The 19,086-nt window shown below is 38.3% G+C and overlaps 1 protein-coding gene across 5 annotated transcripts in view; it reads right to left on the bottom strand.

Moving 5' to 3' along the window:
• The window catches only part of PALLD (palladin, cytoskeletal associated protein), a 2,901,248-nt gene that overhangs the window by 221,364 nt on the left and 2,660,798 nt on the right, over nucleotides 1–19,086 (bottom strand). For 4 of the 5 annotated variants that reach the window (XM_044062575.1, XM_044062578.1, XM_044062579.1 and 1 more), the window contains 2 exons: nucleotides 14,811–14,861; nucleotides 11,136–11,357 (listed from right to left, as the gene is read on the bottom strand). In XM_044062575.1, coding sequence (XP_043918510.1) covers nucleotides 11,136–11,357; nucleotides 14,811–14,861 — 273 coding nt within the window. The remainder of the gene's footprint in view (nucleotides 1–11,135; nucleotides 11,358–14,810; nucleotides 14,862–19,086) is intronic. The other variant, XM_044062576.1, reaches the window with a different exon arrangement.

Consider the following 19,086-nt stretch of genomic DNA (forward strand, 5'->3'; position numbering starts at 1 on the left):
GTGCAGCTTATACTTGGCTCCACCACCACATCTGTGACACTATACCTTCACTGTGCAGCTCATACTTTCCCCCACCACCAGGTATGTGGCATTACACCTTCACTGTGTAGCTCATACTCCCCCCACAAGGTCTGTGGCAATACACCTTCACTGTTCAGCTCATACTTGCCCACACCACCAAGGTCTGTGGCATTACACTTTCAATGTGCAGCTCATACTCCCCCACCATCAGGCCAGTGGTATTACACCATCACCATCACTGTGCAGCTCATACTTCCTCTACCACCAGGTCTGTGGCTTTACACCTTCACTGTGCAGCTCATCCTTGCCTGTATCACCAGGTCTAAGGCATAACATCTTTACTGTGCAGCTTATACTCCCCCCCACCACCAGGTCTGTGGCATTACACTTTCACTGTGCAGACCATACCTGGCCCCACTACCAGGTTTATGGCATTACACCTTTACTGTGCAGCTCAAACTTGCTCCCATCACCAGATCTGTGGCATTAGACCTTCACTGTACTGCTCATACTTTACCCTACCACCAGGTCTGAGGCATAACATCTTTGCTGTGCAGCTCATACTCCCCCACCATCAGGTCTGTGGCATTACACATTCATTGTGCAAGTCATACATGGCCCCACCACCAGATCTGTGGCATTACATCTTTAATGTGCAGCTCATACTCCCCCCGTCACCAGGTCTATGGCAGTACACATTCAGTGTGCAGCTTGTACTTGTTCCGTCACCGGGTCTATGACATTACACCTTCACTGTGTGGCTCACACTCCACCCACCACTAGGTCTGTGGAAGTACACCTTCATTGTACAGGTAATACTTGGCCCAACCACCAAATCTGTGGCATTACACCTTCACTGTGCAGCTCATACTTCCTCCAACACCAGTTCTTGGGCATTACACCTTCACTGTGCAGCTCATACTTGCCTCACCTCCACGTATGTGGCATTACACCTTCACTGTGCAGCTCATACTTGCACCTACCACTAGGCCTGTAGCATTACACCTCACTGTGCAGCTCATACTTGGCCCCACCACCAAGTCTGTGGCATTACACCTTCAATGTGTAGCTCACAATTGGCCCCACCACCAGATCTGTGGGATTACACCTTCACTGTGCAGCTCATACTTCCCCCCATCACCAGATCTTTGGCATTAGACCTTCACTGTGCAGCTCACACTTACCCCCACCACCAGGTCTGTGGCATTACACCTTCACTGTGCAGCTCATACTCCCCCACCACCAGGTCTGTGGCATTACCCCTCCAATGTGCAGCTCATACTTGCCCCCACCACCAGGTTTGTGACATTACACCTTCACTGTGTGGCTCACACTTGGACCCACCACTAAGTCTGTGGCAGTATACCTTCAGTGTAACTCATACTTGCCCCCACCACCAGGTCTGTGGCATTTCATCTTCAATGTGCAGCTCATACTCCTCCCACCACCAGGTCTGTTGCATTACACATTTAATGTGCAGCCCATACTTGCCCCCGCCTCCAGGTATATGCCATTACACCTTCATTGAGTGGTTCACACTCACCCATCTCAGGCATGTGGCATTGCACCTTCACTGTGCAGGTCATAGTTGGTCCACAACCAGATCTGTGGCATTACATGTTCACTGTGCAGCCCAAAGTCAACCCACAACCAGGTCTGTGACATTGCACCTTCACTGTGCTGCTCATACATGCCCCAACCACCAGTTTTGTAGCATTGCCCCTTCTCTGTGCAGCTCACACTCCTCCCACTACCAGATCTGTGACATTACACCTTCACTGTGGAGGTCATACTTGACCCCACAAACAATCAGTGACATTGTAGGTTCACTGTGCAAGTAAAAACACAAAACAAACTTCAGGAACCACACAAAGGAAACCAACGGCCTGTAAACTCCCAAAGGAAATCCAACAGCAAACTCAGCTGGAGTACACCCAAAGTAAGCAGCTATACAAGCAGATAAATCCAATAAGCGAAAAACTGAAAGCTGAAAATTGGAAAACTGGAAAAACTCTGGCAAAACTGCTTTATTTAAGCCTTAAAAATATAGCTTTTCGTCAGTCCACAGACTGACTTCTTCAGAAACAATGTATCCAAAAAAAGTTTCAACAGTACTCTAAGCTTTAAAAACTCTGAGTAATGACATCACTTCCTCAAATTGACTTAAAGGGATAGCACACTCTCTTTCCATCACTATGATCATCACACTCAAGTATTCATACAATAATATAATTCCACTTAAAAATTAGATGAATGGAATTAAAAATACAATAATAAAAGAATATATATATAAAAAATAATAATATTATAATGAAGTCAAATATGAACATTATAATTATAAATGTACATATTCTAACTAAAAACCTGATGCAGCAAATACAAATTCCCAAACTGCACAAAATTCACTGCTCCGTTTCTATATGTGACTCTCCTATTTACCAAGTGTGATGGGGTTCAACATCTAAAAAAATTTTTATAAAAATTATATAACATTTATGTAAAATTTATATAAAATTTTATTCATGTAAACATGCATAAATATAAACTCATTAAAATACCCCATATTGGATTTAACTACCTCTCCAGGCTCTTTAACTTTAAAATGCATGAAATGGACAACATGCCATTGAGACCTGGAGAAGCAAATGCTCTGAGTCTCAATTGCCAAAGCAATTCCTTCCTTTCTAATAATAATGAATCCTTCCCTTTTCCATGTCTGGTATTTATATGATCAATAGCCATAAAGCCAAATCCATGCTCAGGATGCTCTTGAATGTGTTTAGCTAGGGCATTTCTTCCTTGTTCTTTTTTATAGCATAATCATGTTCATATATGCATTGGCACAGTTTCCTATCCGTTTTCCCCACATAGAAACACGGACAGGAAAGACATACCGCCACATATACAACATGAGAACTTTTATAGTTATATCTTCCTTTTACTGTATAGATGTTGTTCCGGATAGAAAACTGTAGCCCCGTTTTGACAAATCTGCAATATCTACATGAATTGCATGTATACATACCAGCCCTTATATTTGTACCTCCCGACTGGCCTTCCAAAATGTTCTTTAGGCCAGGGCCCTTCCTATATGTAAACTGAACTAGGGGACCCAATTGCTGCAGCCCGTCAAACTCACTGATAGCGACTGCCCAAAATCTTTTTATAATAGAGCTGATTTCTGGGGCATCCAAACTATATGTCATTACATACCTCATGGACTGATTAACGGACTGAGGATTCTCATCTGTCCCCTTATCTACATTCAGTGACCCCTGATGGAAATTCAATAGCGGTTGGTAAAATCCAACCCTTCTCTTCTGCTGTACCTCCATTATTAGCTCTACCAACATGGGGGTCGGGTAGCCTCTATTAGAAAACAATTGTAGGTTCACTGTGCAGTTTGTACTCCCCCGATGACCAGATCTGTGGCATTACACCTTCACTGTGCAGCTCATACATGACCACAACCCCAGGTCTGTGGTATTACACCTTCACTGTGCAGCTCATACTTGCCCAGCACCATGTCTGTGGCATTAAACCTTCAGTTATCAGTTCATACTTGCCCACACCATCAGGTCTGTGCATTATACTTTCACTGTGTAATTCATTCCTGTCTCCACCACAAGGCCCATGGAATTACACTTTCACTCTGTAGTTCATATCTGCCCCTGCCACAAGGTCAGTGGCATTACACCTTCACGGTGCAGCTCATACTTGGCCGCATCACCAGGTCTGTGGCATTACACCTTCACTGGGCAGCTCACACTCCCCCCGCCACCAAGGTCTGTGGCATTACACCTTTACTGTGTAGCCCATACTTGGCCCCAACAACAGGTCTGTGGCATCACACCTTCAATGTGCAGCTCATACTCCCCCCACCACTAGGTCTATGGCATTACACCTTCACTATGCAGCCCATACTTGGCCCCACCACCAGGTCTGTGACATTACACCTTCACTGTGTAGCTCATACTCCCCCCACCACCAGGTCTATGGCATTGCACCTTCTCTGTGCAGCTCATACATGCCTCCACCACCAGGAATATGGCATTGCACCTTCAATGTGCAGCTCACACTCCCTCCACCACTATGGCTGTGGCATTACACTTTCACTGTACAGCCCATACTTGGCCCAAGCACCAGATCTTTGGCAATACACCTTCACTGTGCAGTTCATACTACCCCCACCACCAGGTCTGTGACATTACAACTTCACTGTGCAGCTCATAATTGCTCCCACCACCAAGTCTGTGGCATTACACCTTCACTGTGCAGCTCATACTTGCCATACCACCAGGTCTGTGGCATTACACCTTTACTGTGCAGCTCATACTTGCCCCTACCACCAGATCTGAGGCATAACACTTTCACTGTGAAGCTCATACTTGTCCCTACCACCAGGTCTGTGGCATTACACCTTCACTATGTAGCTCATACTCCCCCCACCAGGTCTGTGGCATTACACCTTTACTGTGCAGCTCATACTTGTCCCCATCCCTAGGTCTGTGGCATTACACTTTGTGTGCAGCACATACTCCCCCCACCATCAGGTCAGTGGCATTACACCTTCAATGTGCAGCTCATACTTTAACCTTCCATCAGGTCTGTGGCATTACACCTTCACTGTGCAGCTCACACTCTCCCTACCAACAGGTCTGTGGCATTACACTTTCACTATGCAGCTCATACTCCCCTCACCATCAGGTTTGTGGCATTACAGATTCACTGTGCAGGTCATACTTGGTCCCCCACCAGGTCTGTGGCATTACACCTTCACTGTGCATCTCATACTCCCCCCACCACCAGGTCTGTTGTATTGCACCTTCACCGTGAAGCTCATATTTGACCCCACCACCAGGTCTGTGGCATTACATCTCCAATGTGCAGCTCATAATCCCCCCACCACCAGGTCTATGACATTACACATTCACTGTGCAGCTCGTACTTGCCCACCACTAGGTTAATGGCATTACACCTTCACTGTGCAGTTCACACTCAACCCACCACCAGGTCTGTGGCATTACAGATTCACCATGCAGGTCTTACTTGGCCCAATCACCAGATTTGTGGCATTACACCATCACTGTGCAGCTCATACTTCCTCCACCACCAGGTCTATGGCATTAAGTCTTCAATGTGCAGCTTATACTTGCCCCCACCACCAGGTCTGTGGCATTACACTTTTACGGTGCAGCTCATACTTGGCTCCACCACTAGATTTGTGGCATTACACCTTCACTGTGTAGCTCATACTTGCCCCCACCACCAGATCTGTGGCATTACATCTTCACTGTATAGCTCATACTTGCCCCCACCACCAGGTCTGTGGCATTACACCTTCATTGTGCAGCATATACGTGCCCCCACCATCAGATCTGTGGCATTACACTTTCACTGTGTAGTTTTTACCTGTTCCCACCAGAAGGCCTATGGCATTACACTTTCTCTGTGTAGTTCATATCTGCCCCTACCACCAGGTCTGTGGCACTACACCTTCACTGTGGAGCTCTTACTTGCCTCCACCAGGTCGGTAGTATTACACTTTCACTGTGTAGCTCATGCTCGTCCCTCCCACCAGGTCTGTGGCATTACACTTTCACTGTACAGTTCATACCTGTTCCCAGCACAAGGCCCATGGGATTACACTTTCACTGTGTAGTTCACATCTGTTCTCACCCCCAGGCCCATGGCATTTCACCTTCACTGTGTAGTTCATACCTACCCCTACCACTATCCCCAAGGCATTACTATTAGCAGCCAATATTCTGTAGTGTTAATCAAGCTGTCTTATTGATTTCTGGTTGCAGCTTTTACTGTTTTAAAATGGCAGTTCATTTGGCAATGCTGTACTGTGAAAAGATTAAAGTTCAACAAAAAGAGTTTAGCCATTCTCAATAAAGGTAGATTTATTTGCAGTGTGACTGTGAATGTTTGTGTGCATGTTTGTGTGTGTGTGTGTGTGTGTGTGTGTGTGTGTGTGTGTGTGTGTGTGTGTGTGTGTGTGTGTGTGTGTGTGTGTGTGTGTGTGTGTGTGTGTGTGTGTGTGTGTGTGTGTGTGTGTGTGTGTGTGTGTGTGTGTGTTTTAAAATCTACTAGTCTTACTTTCACTAAAGGCCAATTTATTTGCAGTGTGAGGGTTTGTGTCTATGCATGTGCATGTGTCTGCGTGCACATGTATGTTTAAAATGCCAGTTTTGCAAACACTTTCAGTACTTCTTTATGAAAATACTCCATCCCCACTAGTAAAATAGATTGTCTTAGTGATATGGGACACAACCAAAGTGTACTGGATTCGTTTGCACAAATTTGCAAACAAAAACTATAGCTGTGGTATAACTACACACAACAATCTGGCAGCCCTAGTGTTATAGAAGGTATTAGGTAGGCTGCAGAAATGCTGTTTTCTTTTTCAGTGGCACCTGCCCCTGCAGTATTTTACTGTTTTGTCTTTAAGAAGTGAAACTTGTGAGTGAATGTTTGTGTGTGTGTGTGTGTGTGTGTGTGTGTGTGTGTGTGTGTGTGTGTGTGTGTGTGTGTGTGTGTGTGTAAAATGATATAATGTTATCAGAGATAACATATGGATAAGCAAATGAATGAAACAAGAGTACATTGATAGATATTTATAAAAAATAAGCTGTAGCTATGCCATTTCTGTACCATATAGTTATGATAGCCTGCTTCTGGTCATGCCATGAAAAATGTATTTATACTTCAGAAGTGCCCCTCCTCTGCTGCCTATACTTTGTCCATCTTTTGAACAACTGATGATACATATTTATTAATAAAATCAGTTATCATTGAGTAAACCAACTGAATGCCCCCTAACAACTGTGTTTCTACCCCAACAGTGTAGAGAAATACAACTGCCAGAATAATGAGCAATGTACAAACCCCGTGCTAGAATATATCGTAGGCATACAAATAAAAAAACAGATTTTGAACACATCTTTCTCAAAGTCACACATCCCTCAATATAAAATATGGCACTGAAAACAAAGCATGAGTCTCACTTTTAGATCCATTCCCTAGTCATCCAAGGTACATAACTACTCTTAAATAAATATGTGTTGAAGAAAACAAATATTTAATGAGATGTACACAAGACAATGGGCCAAATTTCAAAACAGTTGCTCTCAGTGTAAGTCTGTCCTGATTCTGAAAGACTTGCTCTGAGTATAAGTGACTTATTTTGGTACAGGGCCTATGTATAAATAGACTTACACATGGGGCCATATTCAAAAAGACCTGCTCTCAATGCAAGTGCTCACTTATACTGGCACCAAGTCTTTTGGAATTGGACCCCAATTGTTGACAGTTGCTTTGTCAATATCTGTATGACAGCAGCATTCTGTTTCTTATCCTCTGTTACATAGTATGCATACCTCTCAACTGTCCAGATTTTTGCAGAATGCTCAGATTTTTGTCTCATGCTTTTGATCTGTTCTTCATAACATTTGTGTTTTTTCTAGTAAATCACCGAGGATTGAAGTCACTAAATAATGACAAACATTTGAGTTTCAGACTTCACATCCTTCAGAAAATGAATGTTAACTCAAATCCTGTAATTCTAGTAATGTTCTAAGTATATAATAAACATTTAAAATCTGTCCATATTTTTGGGCCTCTGTTCCCCAATTATTTTAGGCCTTTTCCAGATTTCTTGAGCTAAGAGGTTGAGAGGTGTGAGGTATGGAATTAGTGACAGGTTCTGGTATGAGTCCTCCAATGTCATACAACTTGGGGAAAATGTGAATTAGTGTGCTCAGTTTTGTGTTTTACATTTTTTAGCTGCAGTATTGTGGGGGATAATTTGCAGTATTTGACTTAGCATCAATAGCACTATGTAAGAATGCATATTATAATACAGTATAGTATGTTAATAAAATAGCATATAAGAAAGTAGCTGAGACTAGAATGTAACTTATCTTATAGTTTAAAAATGGACAGCATTTTTTAGTTATAATTGTATATTAATAGTGCTGACAGCTTGATTTCTAAAGCATTCTTAACTAGTCATCAATGTGATTGAATCTATCTGAAAATGTCAATTCTGATATTTTTTGTCTTTTGTATTCTTCTAGACCGAACCTGAAAACATTAATTGGGAACAGTACTCTACCCAGTTAACAAATGAAAATAAAGAAACAATATCATCATTTTAGAGAAGAAATAAATACAGTATCCAAATAACTTTCTAATTTCTACAAGGAGCTAAAAACAATGAAAAAAGGAAAGAGGTGAATTAAATACATAAATTAATGAACAAAATCAATCAATCAATCAATCAATCAGTCAATAAATAAATAAATAAATACAGAAAAAATAATCTAAAGAAGCAAGAAAACTGGGGAAAAAGTACAAGTTATGTATAAAACCCTAAACAACACAAGGAAAGAACTGTGACACAGAATCGGACTTGCCTAGACATAGTAAGGCCTTGCTGAGTCTAATTATGGTGGCTGCCAAAAAAAGCAATTATTAGGAAATGGAAATCAAAGTCTAAACCATCTGTAGGAATATAGCAACAGAGATAAAACAACTGGAAATGGGATCTTTAGAAAAGGACAGGAGCAAATTACATAGGAAAATAAGGAAATTGTGGGAATAATATATGCAGATGAGGAATGAGGTTTAAAAGAAGCCAGGATTTGAATGAGCTATGTAATGTTTGACAGACAGTGACTGAACAGATTATAAGTGATGCATAATATCTGCAAATAAAATTATGTCAATATGGTTTGTTTCCATTTAGATAAATGTATGATTGTCTGTGTTATAACTGATAATTTAATAAAGATGATTCTTAAAAAAAAAAAATATATATATATATATATATATATATATATATATATTTATTTTTTTTAAATTAAACGAGAAACATTTTTATTAAATTATCAGTTATGACACAGACAATCATACATGTATATAAACATATACCGTGGCAGCGCTAGACACCCAGCGGTGTAAACGTTGGCTCAAGATGATTGTCACTGTTGAAGTGACACCCTGACCCTATGTGTAAAAATGAGAAAGCGGTTGAGAATGGATGGATACATACATATATATATATATATATATATATATATATATATATATATATATTATATATATGGGTCTATCTTCTTTGGTCGAATTTCATTTGGTTGAAAATTATTTCAGGTAGCCCACTTCACTAAAAGCTCATTTGATTGAAAGCTCATTTGGTCAAATTTTTTTGGTTGAAATACAGCCCCTGCACCACTGCACTGTGACCCTGGAGTGAGAATATTAAGTAAGGGGGGGGTCCCCCACATTTTCCAAATAGTTTTTACCGAACATATATATATATATATATATATATATATATATATATATATATATATATATATATATATATATATATATATATATATATATATATATATATATATATATCAATGTATTTTTAATGGATACACCTTTATATAACAGTGAATACACTACAATTATGTGGGGGTTACGTCCCCCACATCCCTCTTACTTAATATTCTCACTCCAGGGTTGTACTGCAGTGGGGCAGGGGTTGTATTTCATTTTTGACCAAACGAAATTCGACCAAATCAAACAAATGAGCTTTCAGTGAAGTGGGCTGCCTGAAATCATTTTCGACCAAATGTAAGTTGACCAAGCACAGTAGATCCATATATATATATATATATATATATTAAAGCATGTACATACATACATATATGCCTAAGAAAATAAATACAGAAATAAATAAATAGCGAAAAAAATAGTCAGGGATGAAGAGTACAGGTCTTTATAAATGTAGGCAGGCCTTTACCTAAAGCAATCCTGCAAGAAATACATGGAATGCACACTTACAAATAAGAACAGGAAACTACATTCTTAAAACTAGAGACTCTTCAACTAAAACAAAACCCCAAACAATAAAATGAACCTACAAATAGTGTACATTTGCTACCCTTACTTCCACACAGCAAACCACCAAAGCCATGAGAAACAAATAGAAGACAACAGACTCAGTTTCCACACTGTGCTATGATTTTTTTTATTTTTATCTGGATAGGAACAGAAGGGAATGTCTTCTTTCTTCAAATGGGAAGAATGCAGTACTTTATTTTGTCTATATAATTCACTATACAGATTCCTCTCTATGTAATAGAAAGTATGACTGTTACTGACAAAGGGGTTAAAGATTTTGCACAGCATCCCCTGTGTTATCCCTTTTACACCAAGATTTCAATGCCTTCCTGCAAGTCATCTGGGGAAGGGTGGATTAAGTGGCACTGGCCAGCCCTCCATCTATTGGGGTGGTAGTGCCACAAAAGGGCTTTTTAAGGGAAATGCCAGGAGCCCTAGCTCAGTGGGCTCCCTCTGAGTGATCACACAAATTTTGATACATGTGCGAAGGAACTACTTATTTGATTTCGGTCCTTTGATTTGAGTCCTTCAGATGAGCATTATATGATTCTTTGAGGACTTTTTCTTCATCTCATCCTTCCTGATCAGGTATGAAATAATACTACAACAAGACAAGTACATTCTCATACAAATCTCAGTGTAACACATCTACACAAGCATGGGCTGTTTTAGGGGCTCAGCAGAGATGCCTCTACCTCCTTTTATGTGTTGATATCATGGCATGCTCCTCCCGTTCACACCAAGAAAGCACTGCAAGCCCTTTGCTACTTGTAGTTTTTCCTCCTTAGCTGACTCTGCTTTCTGTGAGGGCTCATCATCACACCCATGTTACTGACAGAGTGATTAGGCATACTTCCCCTGAATCCTGATACATGTAGAATATAGATTTTTATGTTTTTGTAATAAAGAGAATGGAAAATGTGTAGCACAAATGACTTTATGATGTATTAATAGTGCTAATACATATTATGCAACAGGAAGGATCTCACAAGAAACTCTTTATAAATGTACATATTGTGATACAGATCATGGCATGCTATAGTAGTGTGTGTGTGTGTGTGTGTGTGTGTGTGTGTGTGTGTGTGTGTGTGTGTGTGTGTGTGCACGCGCACGTGTGTGTATAATATGAAATGGCAGCATATCTTTTTTACTGTCATAAGCTTGCTGTTTGAAAAAAAGAATATAATAATTAGCTTAGCATTTCTAACCTTTGGTTTTGGGGCTCCAATGACTTTACAGGTAAATTTCACAGCCATCCCCTCAAACACCTTGTAGTGTTTCAACTTGTTCTCAAAGAAAGGTGCAACACAATTCTCTTCTGGAATGTCGCCATGCTGCACCTCATCATCTGAATCTTCAGTAGCGGAACGTTCCAGACGATGCTCCGTCTCACTGATCAGTCTCTGCTCAAGGCTTGACACTTTGTATTCCTAGAAAATCATATGGACAGACTTAGAAAATGCATGGTAATAAAGTGAACTGCAGTACCACGTTTACTTACCATTGCGCTCAGCCTTAGAAATTAGCTGTGTAGCCTAATTTGTTTTTACTTTGTTAGTAAATTGTTAACAACATAACTCTAGGTAAAGAAAAATGCTTCACAATACCCTTTCTTTTTCCCATTGCTGGTTTATTATGCAGAGTAAAAATATAAAAAAATCACACACACACACACACACACACACACACACACACACACACACACACACACACACACACACACACACACACACACACACACACACACACACACAGTAACAATAGTGTACATTCTTGCAACATGCATTTTTCACCTTTAAAATCTGAATATATGACACCATGATACTCCGCTGCCTCTTAAAACTTCAATGGAAGCTAAAGTTCTCCCAGGGCAACTGTTGTTTTAATAATGTCTCCAGTTTCAGAAAGAATGAGCCTATATACAGAGGAACAGCCATGCATCTTTAATTTTCTAAAAGCATGCCATCAACAAATGTTGCACAAAGATCTAGTTTTACCCTGCTGTTTTCTAAGTAATTCAAAAATAATCTTTTCATCTCTTTTTCTTGGTATTTCATTTGTCTGCCAGTCTCAGAATCTCCCACAATTTGCACCAGAAACAAAATGCTGCCATCAGGACAGACAGCAAAAAAGACAGTAACGTCTAAAGGAAGGCACTTTTTGTAATCTGCTAAAATCTTATCTAATGAAATGCACTTCAGCAAGGTACAATCAATATAATTTTGATGAATGATAATTGTAAATTCTCAACGGGATTTATGCTAGTCCTGTATTTATTTAAGATGGCAGAGTGGGTCTATGGTGGGGGAGGGTTTGGTCTAAGCCATGGGAAATGTGATATGTGTTCAGTTATTTAACATTACAGAAAGTCATTTCAAACTCTTTAAAATAGTATTCATCAGTTCACATGGTTTAGCTGCAAAACTAGATTATGCTATTTTTATATAAAGATGGAGGTTACAATTAAATATTATTTAATACCACACCAGAGGTAAAAAATATGTAATTTACATACCTAAAGTTAAAAAAATAGGTGGTGTTACTGTATATCAAACCAGAAGTAAAAAATAGTTACTACTACTTTTTGTAATACAATAAAGTAAAATCTAGATGTGAATATTTAATAACTAATTGCGCTAAGAACTCCTTTAGATGTGAGACATCACAATAAGCATTCAGTAGCTTTCAGATTTCTTCATCACTCTCTAAAATTTTCTGTTAAATATTATGTTTACTACTATGGTCTGCCTCACAAAGATGTTTTGATACAAGGCCATGTCAAACCCAGAGCTGTTGGACATGCTACACTTAAAGAAATCCCAATCCCTCAGAGCTACACGCTCCAGGGATCTAAACCTTGTCATCACAATAAACAAAACATGCTGGAGGGATAGGTTCCTGACCCAGAGACTCCCCAGACTCTAGAATAGATTGCCCATACATGTCAAGCAGAGTGCCACTTTGGACCTCTTCAAGAGGAACCTTGACGATTGGATGGGAGAAAGGAAATTCACCCCAGGGATCACGTCAGTCCCCCTGCTAGACAGGGGTCCATGAAAGTAAATAATGTGGGAAGAAATAGCCAAGGAATTGTTATGGCTAGGCTTGTATAGGCCCTAGGGCTGATAGCCTAGTACCAACCTATGAACCAATGATTATATTTACTACATTTACAAAATGCAGATTCAGAAAAATAACATACAAGTTCCCATGCAAGTCCCTCATTTGAATTCTCGATCTATGAGAATTCATAAACTTATGGAAAGGCAATATATTCCATTACTGCAAAGAATATAACAATCAGAATGGTACATCCTGGTTCTTTAAATCACTGAACGGCAGTCTCTGTAGACTAGCAGAGTAAGTTAAGCATTCTCTCTTCTGTGAGACTTTTTAAATATAATCGATAAATATAGTTGTTTTAATGCACACCTAAGAAAATTAAGTCCCCACTGCTAAATGTCTAGCCTGCTATATGGGTTCTTGTTATGAATGTGAATGCTGGAAGTTTGAATTCTACCCAAATTCAAAAAGTGAATTTGATACAGCATGAAAATTCTATGCTTACATGGGCAAAGCTTTTGCATCCGGTTACTTAACATAATCAAATCTAAGGTTGCTGTACATCTGAAAATGCCAGACTTCCCCTCCAGTGATCTCATTCAAAATCAGTGTTTTTTGCAAACAGTAACATTTGTAACAGTGGACACAAACAGTACATGATATTAAGCTACTGGAATTAAACAAATAAAACTCATATATGAGAAGAGATATACTAGCAGACTAAAGGTTAACATTATCTTGTCTTTGTGATCTCAGCAGACTAGTTGATAGCTAATTAAACCACAAAAATGCTTAAAAGTTGCAGGATAATGAAATGTGCACATTTTACATGTTAAAAATGTGTTGGTTAATTTTTAAATTCAGTTATAGGTACTTAAACATGCCATATGGAAAATATATCGGATTTCACAAATGATATATGGTAAATATACTGGAGTTCACAGATGATATATACCAGACACCTCATTCTACTAGACCACACCCCACCCCCCGAAGTAGTACAGGAAGCAACTCTGGAGTTTATTGCCCTTCTTCTTCTTCTTTCGGCTTTTCCTGGTTAGGGGTCGCCACAGCAGATCACCTGTCTGCTCATGATTGGCAGTGGAGTTTTACAGTGTCAAGTTGCCAGCCCGGCGCCCAAACTTCCACAGAAGGCACACACACGTACACACTCACACCTAGGGCCAATTTAGAGTGTCCAATCCACCTACAGCATGTCTTTGGGATGTGGGAGGAAACCAGAGCACCCGGAGGAAACCCACACAACCACAGGGAGGAATGCAGAGTCTGCACAGAAGGAACCCCAGCCAAGAATCGAACCAGAGAGCCTCTTGCTGTGAGGCGGCAATGCTAACCGCTGCACCACCACTGTAGCCGTTCAGTAAAGTGTAACCTGTCCACATCTGACATATTTTCTCTAATGCCTACAAATATGTGAGCATAGTAAATTGAATAGGGTGTTAAAATATATTTAGTTTTATCTAAGCATTACACAAGCCACTTCTATCAATGAATACACTAATAAAAACATTTAATAGAATCATTCTCAACATGTGTTAATTTCAAACACAAAAACAAATCACAGTATGTTAGCTGACCACTTAAATAATGATCATTTGTTGACATGCATGGATTACTTGGGTAAAACTATTAACAATGCTATAAAGTAAAAGTAAAACACACTTCTATAATATTGAAAGATAAAAATATGCATTGCATTATATTGTATGTTGCACCCTATACACATTTAACAATAAAGATATGACAAAGTGCAGAAAACAAAGGAAGATGGATAGTGAAAGAAAGATGAAAGGTGTAACCTTTTGAGTGTCACCAGAAGTCCCTACAGAAGGATCAAGTGAGCCGAGTTCCTGTAAAGGCAGAAAAGAGAAGATATCTCACACGATCATCAGTATATCAAAACAATGCAAGAAAAAATGTCTTTGCCAAATGTGCAGGTATTCTCGTTTTCTTATCTACACATAGTGTAATATCAAAATTACTTTCAAATAGTGTAATATCAAATAATAATAATATGTCAGTTCCAATGTCTGACTGCATTTAAAGCAATGCAGTTTAGTAGTGGTTACTCCTTGTAAAGAAGCAAAAAAGAAACATTACAGTTAGACAGTTAGGTGCCATTTTATTTTTATTAATTTGTAAGCAAGTAGAGACTGACAGAATTAGTCTCAAATTTACAAGATGAAATCCATTTGCAAGCCATAGACCTAACTCATTGTTACCTTTATTGGAAAACATAATGACTGCATTCAAACGTCTTTCTAAAAGTGTAGAATCTGAGTAAAAATCATGCAGAACAGACAATTTATGAAGCTGGCTTCACCAAATAAACTGTATGGCTGCAATAGCAGACATTTTCAACAATTTTTACTAGGAAGTTCCAACATATTCCTTTAATGATTATAAATATTACAATACAAATGTTATCATTCTCATGTACTTTACAAAAATAAATTACATTATTAAGTGCTCTGAAAAAATGTCTGTCACATGTAGAGCTAAAAAACTGAAACTATCCAACTTGATGAAATTATTTTCATTAGACTAAGAACAGTATATAACTGTGATTATTTTCACAATTCTCCTATCCCCAGTTTTTTGTGCAACGCTATCATCATCATGTTTTCTGAATATAAATAGTAAAAGGATGAAGCTTTGTTTAAAATGAATATTAACACGGCATATGTTGAGATCTACTTTTAGTTAAAAAAAAACTTGAAAGATCTGGAAGATGAAAGCTGTTATAATACATGTGATGTTGAATAATGTTCTGCAAAAATGGCTACACTGTAAGTTTGGGTCTGCATACTGAAAGTTCCAAAATTAACAGGTAGCAATATTCTTCTCATATTTTATGTACTTTGGTACAAATATATAACACATATTTTCTATAACAAAAGGAAGGCACTTTTTGTAATCTGCTAAAATGTGAAAATAATCATACCCTCTCTCCTTATTTTCCTTGGAAGGTAGTTTTGCAAAACAAAGGAAAACCTGTCTCTAGTTAAAAAAAAAAAAAAAAAAAAAACTTTTGGTTTGCATCTGAAGACTGATATCTCTTATACTTGTGAAATAGTATAAAGAAATATTTTAGTTAATTTGAAGTTTAAAATATTTAAAAAAAATGCCTAAATGCAAAGATGAGTTTACAGACTTAAACTGGTGCTCATATACGTGATAAATTTAAACCTGTTAACAGTTTTGATACCCTATTTTAAGGACCTGACAACATGAACAAATAAGAAGAAAACAGCCAGTTTTTTGACTATACTAACAATTGCTAGAAAATGTATTACAAGAAAATGGAAAACTTCATCTGAACCCAACTTTCAAGAATTTATGACTCTACTAGAAGAAACAATACGTATGGAAACAAATGTAAAAGAAACAAAAATCTTCCCGAATAAATGGATTAACAATCCTTGGAAGAAAGTTTTTTCTTTCATTGAGACTTTAAACATCTCCACATCTTCTTAGTATTTGGAGAAATAACACTGATTTTTTTTGTTATGTGTAACTACCTCTCTCTAACTCTTAGTTATTCCCATTTTTTTCATATAGCCACATGTACATATTGTATATAATTTGTCTTTGTTTCATTTGTATTCTAGTAGAAATTATGTTTTGTCTTTTTGAAAATCAATAAAGTATTTGGAAAAAAAACAGCCAGTTTTGCACTGAAGTTGTTTTTTGCATATGAATGCAGAAACTAGAATCAGTTTTAAGTACAGATTTGTAAGTAGTAATAGGCTCTTCGATTGTTGACCACTTTGCTGACAATGCCATATAATATGTAAGAACTTTCTTATTCTGTAGTATGTCTGACAAAAACTCTGTAGTATGTCTGTTCAACAGTGGTTGAAGCAGACTGAATTCTCCTCTTCCTAAGTTCCCTGAAATACATTCACCTCAAAGATGAGTGTTGGTGGGTGGTGGACTTTGGCCATTCCCAAAAATTAAATATTTGAATTCTATTTCAAAAATAGTTTCCATTAGGAAGCAAAATTCAACAAAAATGTCAGTAAATGAACATTAAAAAAATGCAAATTAATTTTTGTGATCTATGAGGAAAACATAATAAATTCCATTTTACAGATTTGGGTCAGATATACTACAGAATGGGAAGATTCTTTCACTGAGATGAACAAACAAAATACATTAAAAGTGGAAACAACAACAATACAAAGGAAGGAGTAGTTTACCTTCTGTTCATATAAGACTTCTTTGTATTCTGAGCCACATGACAGTCTTACAGATTTAAATATTGGGCAAAGGTATGTTAGGGGTTTTGGACCATAAGTGGCAGGTTTTGATAGGAGGTTTTGACAGGAGTTTGGGCTGGAATTGTATGTGAATGAACATAATGGTAATTTTTCTTACCTACCAATCAAAACAAAATGGAAAGTATGTTTTTCTTCTACGATGGATATATTATTCTTGCCACTGGATATTGGGTATTCTGAAATGACAGAAGTATTTCAGATTTGACAATGGGGAATTAAGAAACTTGTCTTCATTCCACAATGAATAAAATGGGTACAGATCTAATAGAACACACAGAGTGGGAGAGGGAGTAATAAGGGAAAGGATAAGTTTCTAGATTTAAATATTTTTTGTCAGATGTAACTCTATAGGACTGGCTATATCAGAGTAAGTGGAATGTAGAGTGAGTAAGAAAAACATTGTAGAAAGGGTGTGATACTTAGGAGACAAGAAGTCTTCTATTTTAGGGATATATGTTTTTACATTAGAACTAACACTGGTGAATTTATACTATGGATAAGGAAGACAATCTGTTTTGGAGGTGTACATTTATTTATATCCTGCATAGTACTGAAGAATAGCTATCACTAATGTGTTACAATAAGAAGACAATGTGCACTGACATGGGGTCAGAGCATGCACTACAGAGGGAAAAAGGGGAAGTACTCTGCTCCAAGGCTTTATATGCAGCCCAGATAATTCACACATGCATTTTTAATTGAGTATTTAATTAATATTTTGATTACTAAACAGGAAAAAAGTAAGAGAAATCCTCTATTGGATGGAGTAGGCTGCTTAAACTACTGGCACTAATACCAAAGTATTGTAGAGATAACAAGGCAGAAACAATCCAAAGCCCATTTATGAGAGCTAGTACCCACTTATAAGGGGCATCTCTTGCCTCTATGTCTGCAAAACACTTTAGTGACACCCAGTTTGTAATAGTGTGAAAAGACAGACACAGGATGCTACATAGGCATCTAGAACATGCAGAGTACAGGGATATAGTTTTGAGCCTTTCTTGATAGTTTAGGGTGTTTACACTGCTGATTTGATTTGCCAGGAACCTCTTGAGACTTTCTTGTCATGTGAAGTGACACATCACTAAAGGGATGTTCTAAAATGAGTCTGTTGAGGGCTGAGTAGAGAGGAATGATACGTTTGCCTTTGGTTATTAGTTGGGCCGGAGAAAAGGATTTCCTCAGCACTGTTGTAACATGGTGGTCAAAGTGTGCAGAGCTTCTATGAGGATACCAAGATCTTTGTTGATTGAATCAATCTAGAGAGGGGTACCACCTTTGCTTTATGTATATGACAATACTGCACTTTTTTGCATTTAATTTGAGGATAGTGTCTTTAAACCAGTAAAACATGGTGCAATCCTTTCTGTAGTATCACTGTACTGGAAGTTGAGCGAACTACAACACCCAACTTACAGACATCAGAAACCTAATTAGCATGAGGTCTGGGTTTGTAGTTTGAAAATTAGAGAAATCGATAGCATATAGGAGGGACTCCAGTAGAGATCCTGGGGGTGCACTAGTAGTCACCTTTTGAGTTTCTGACTCCTGCTATTTTAACTATGTGTGTTTTGCCAGTCATCCAATTTGCTATCCAATGAAAATAAATGAAACTCAGTCCTCAGGATAAAGTGCCTCAACAACAATGTCAAGTAAAATTCAAAGAAAAGGCCCAGAGGCAACACCATAAAAAGCAAAGGAGACTTTATTGATATATAACTTAGACCATATAAAAATAAGTGAGCGCTTTTGCGTTCTTACGAACGCTTCTTCAGACTTCATGTGCTATATG

Source organism: Protopterus annectens, chromosome 2.part1 (assembly GCF_019279795.1).
Source record: "Protopterus annectens isolate FY-2018-M chromosome 2.part1, PAN1.0, whole genome shotgun sequence".
In the NCBI taxonomy this organism is placed as follows: domain Eukaryota; kingdom Metazoa; phylum Chordata; order Ceratodontiformes; family Protopteridae; genus Protopterus; species Protopterus annectens.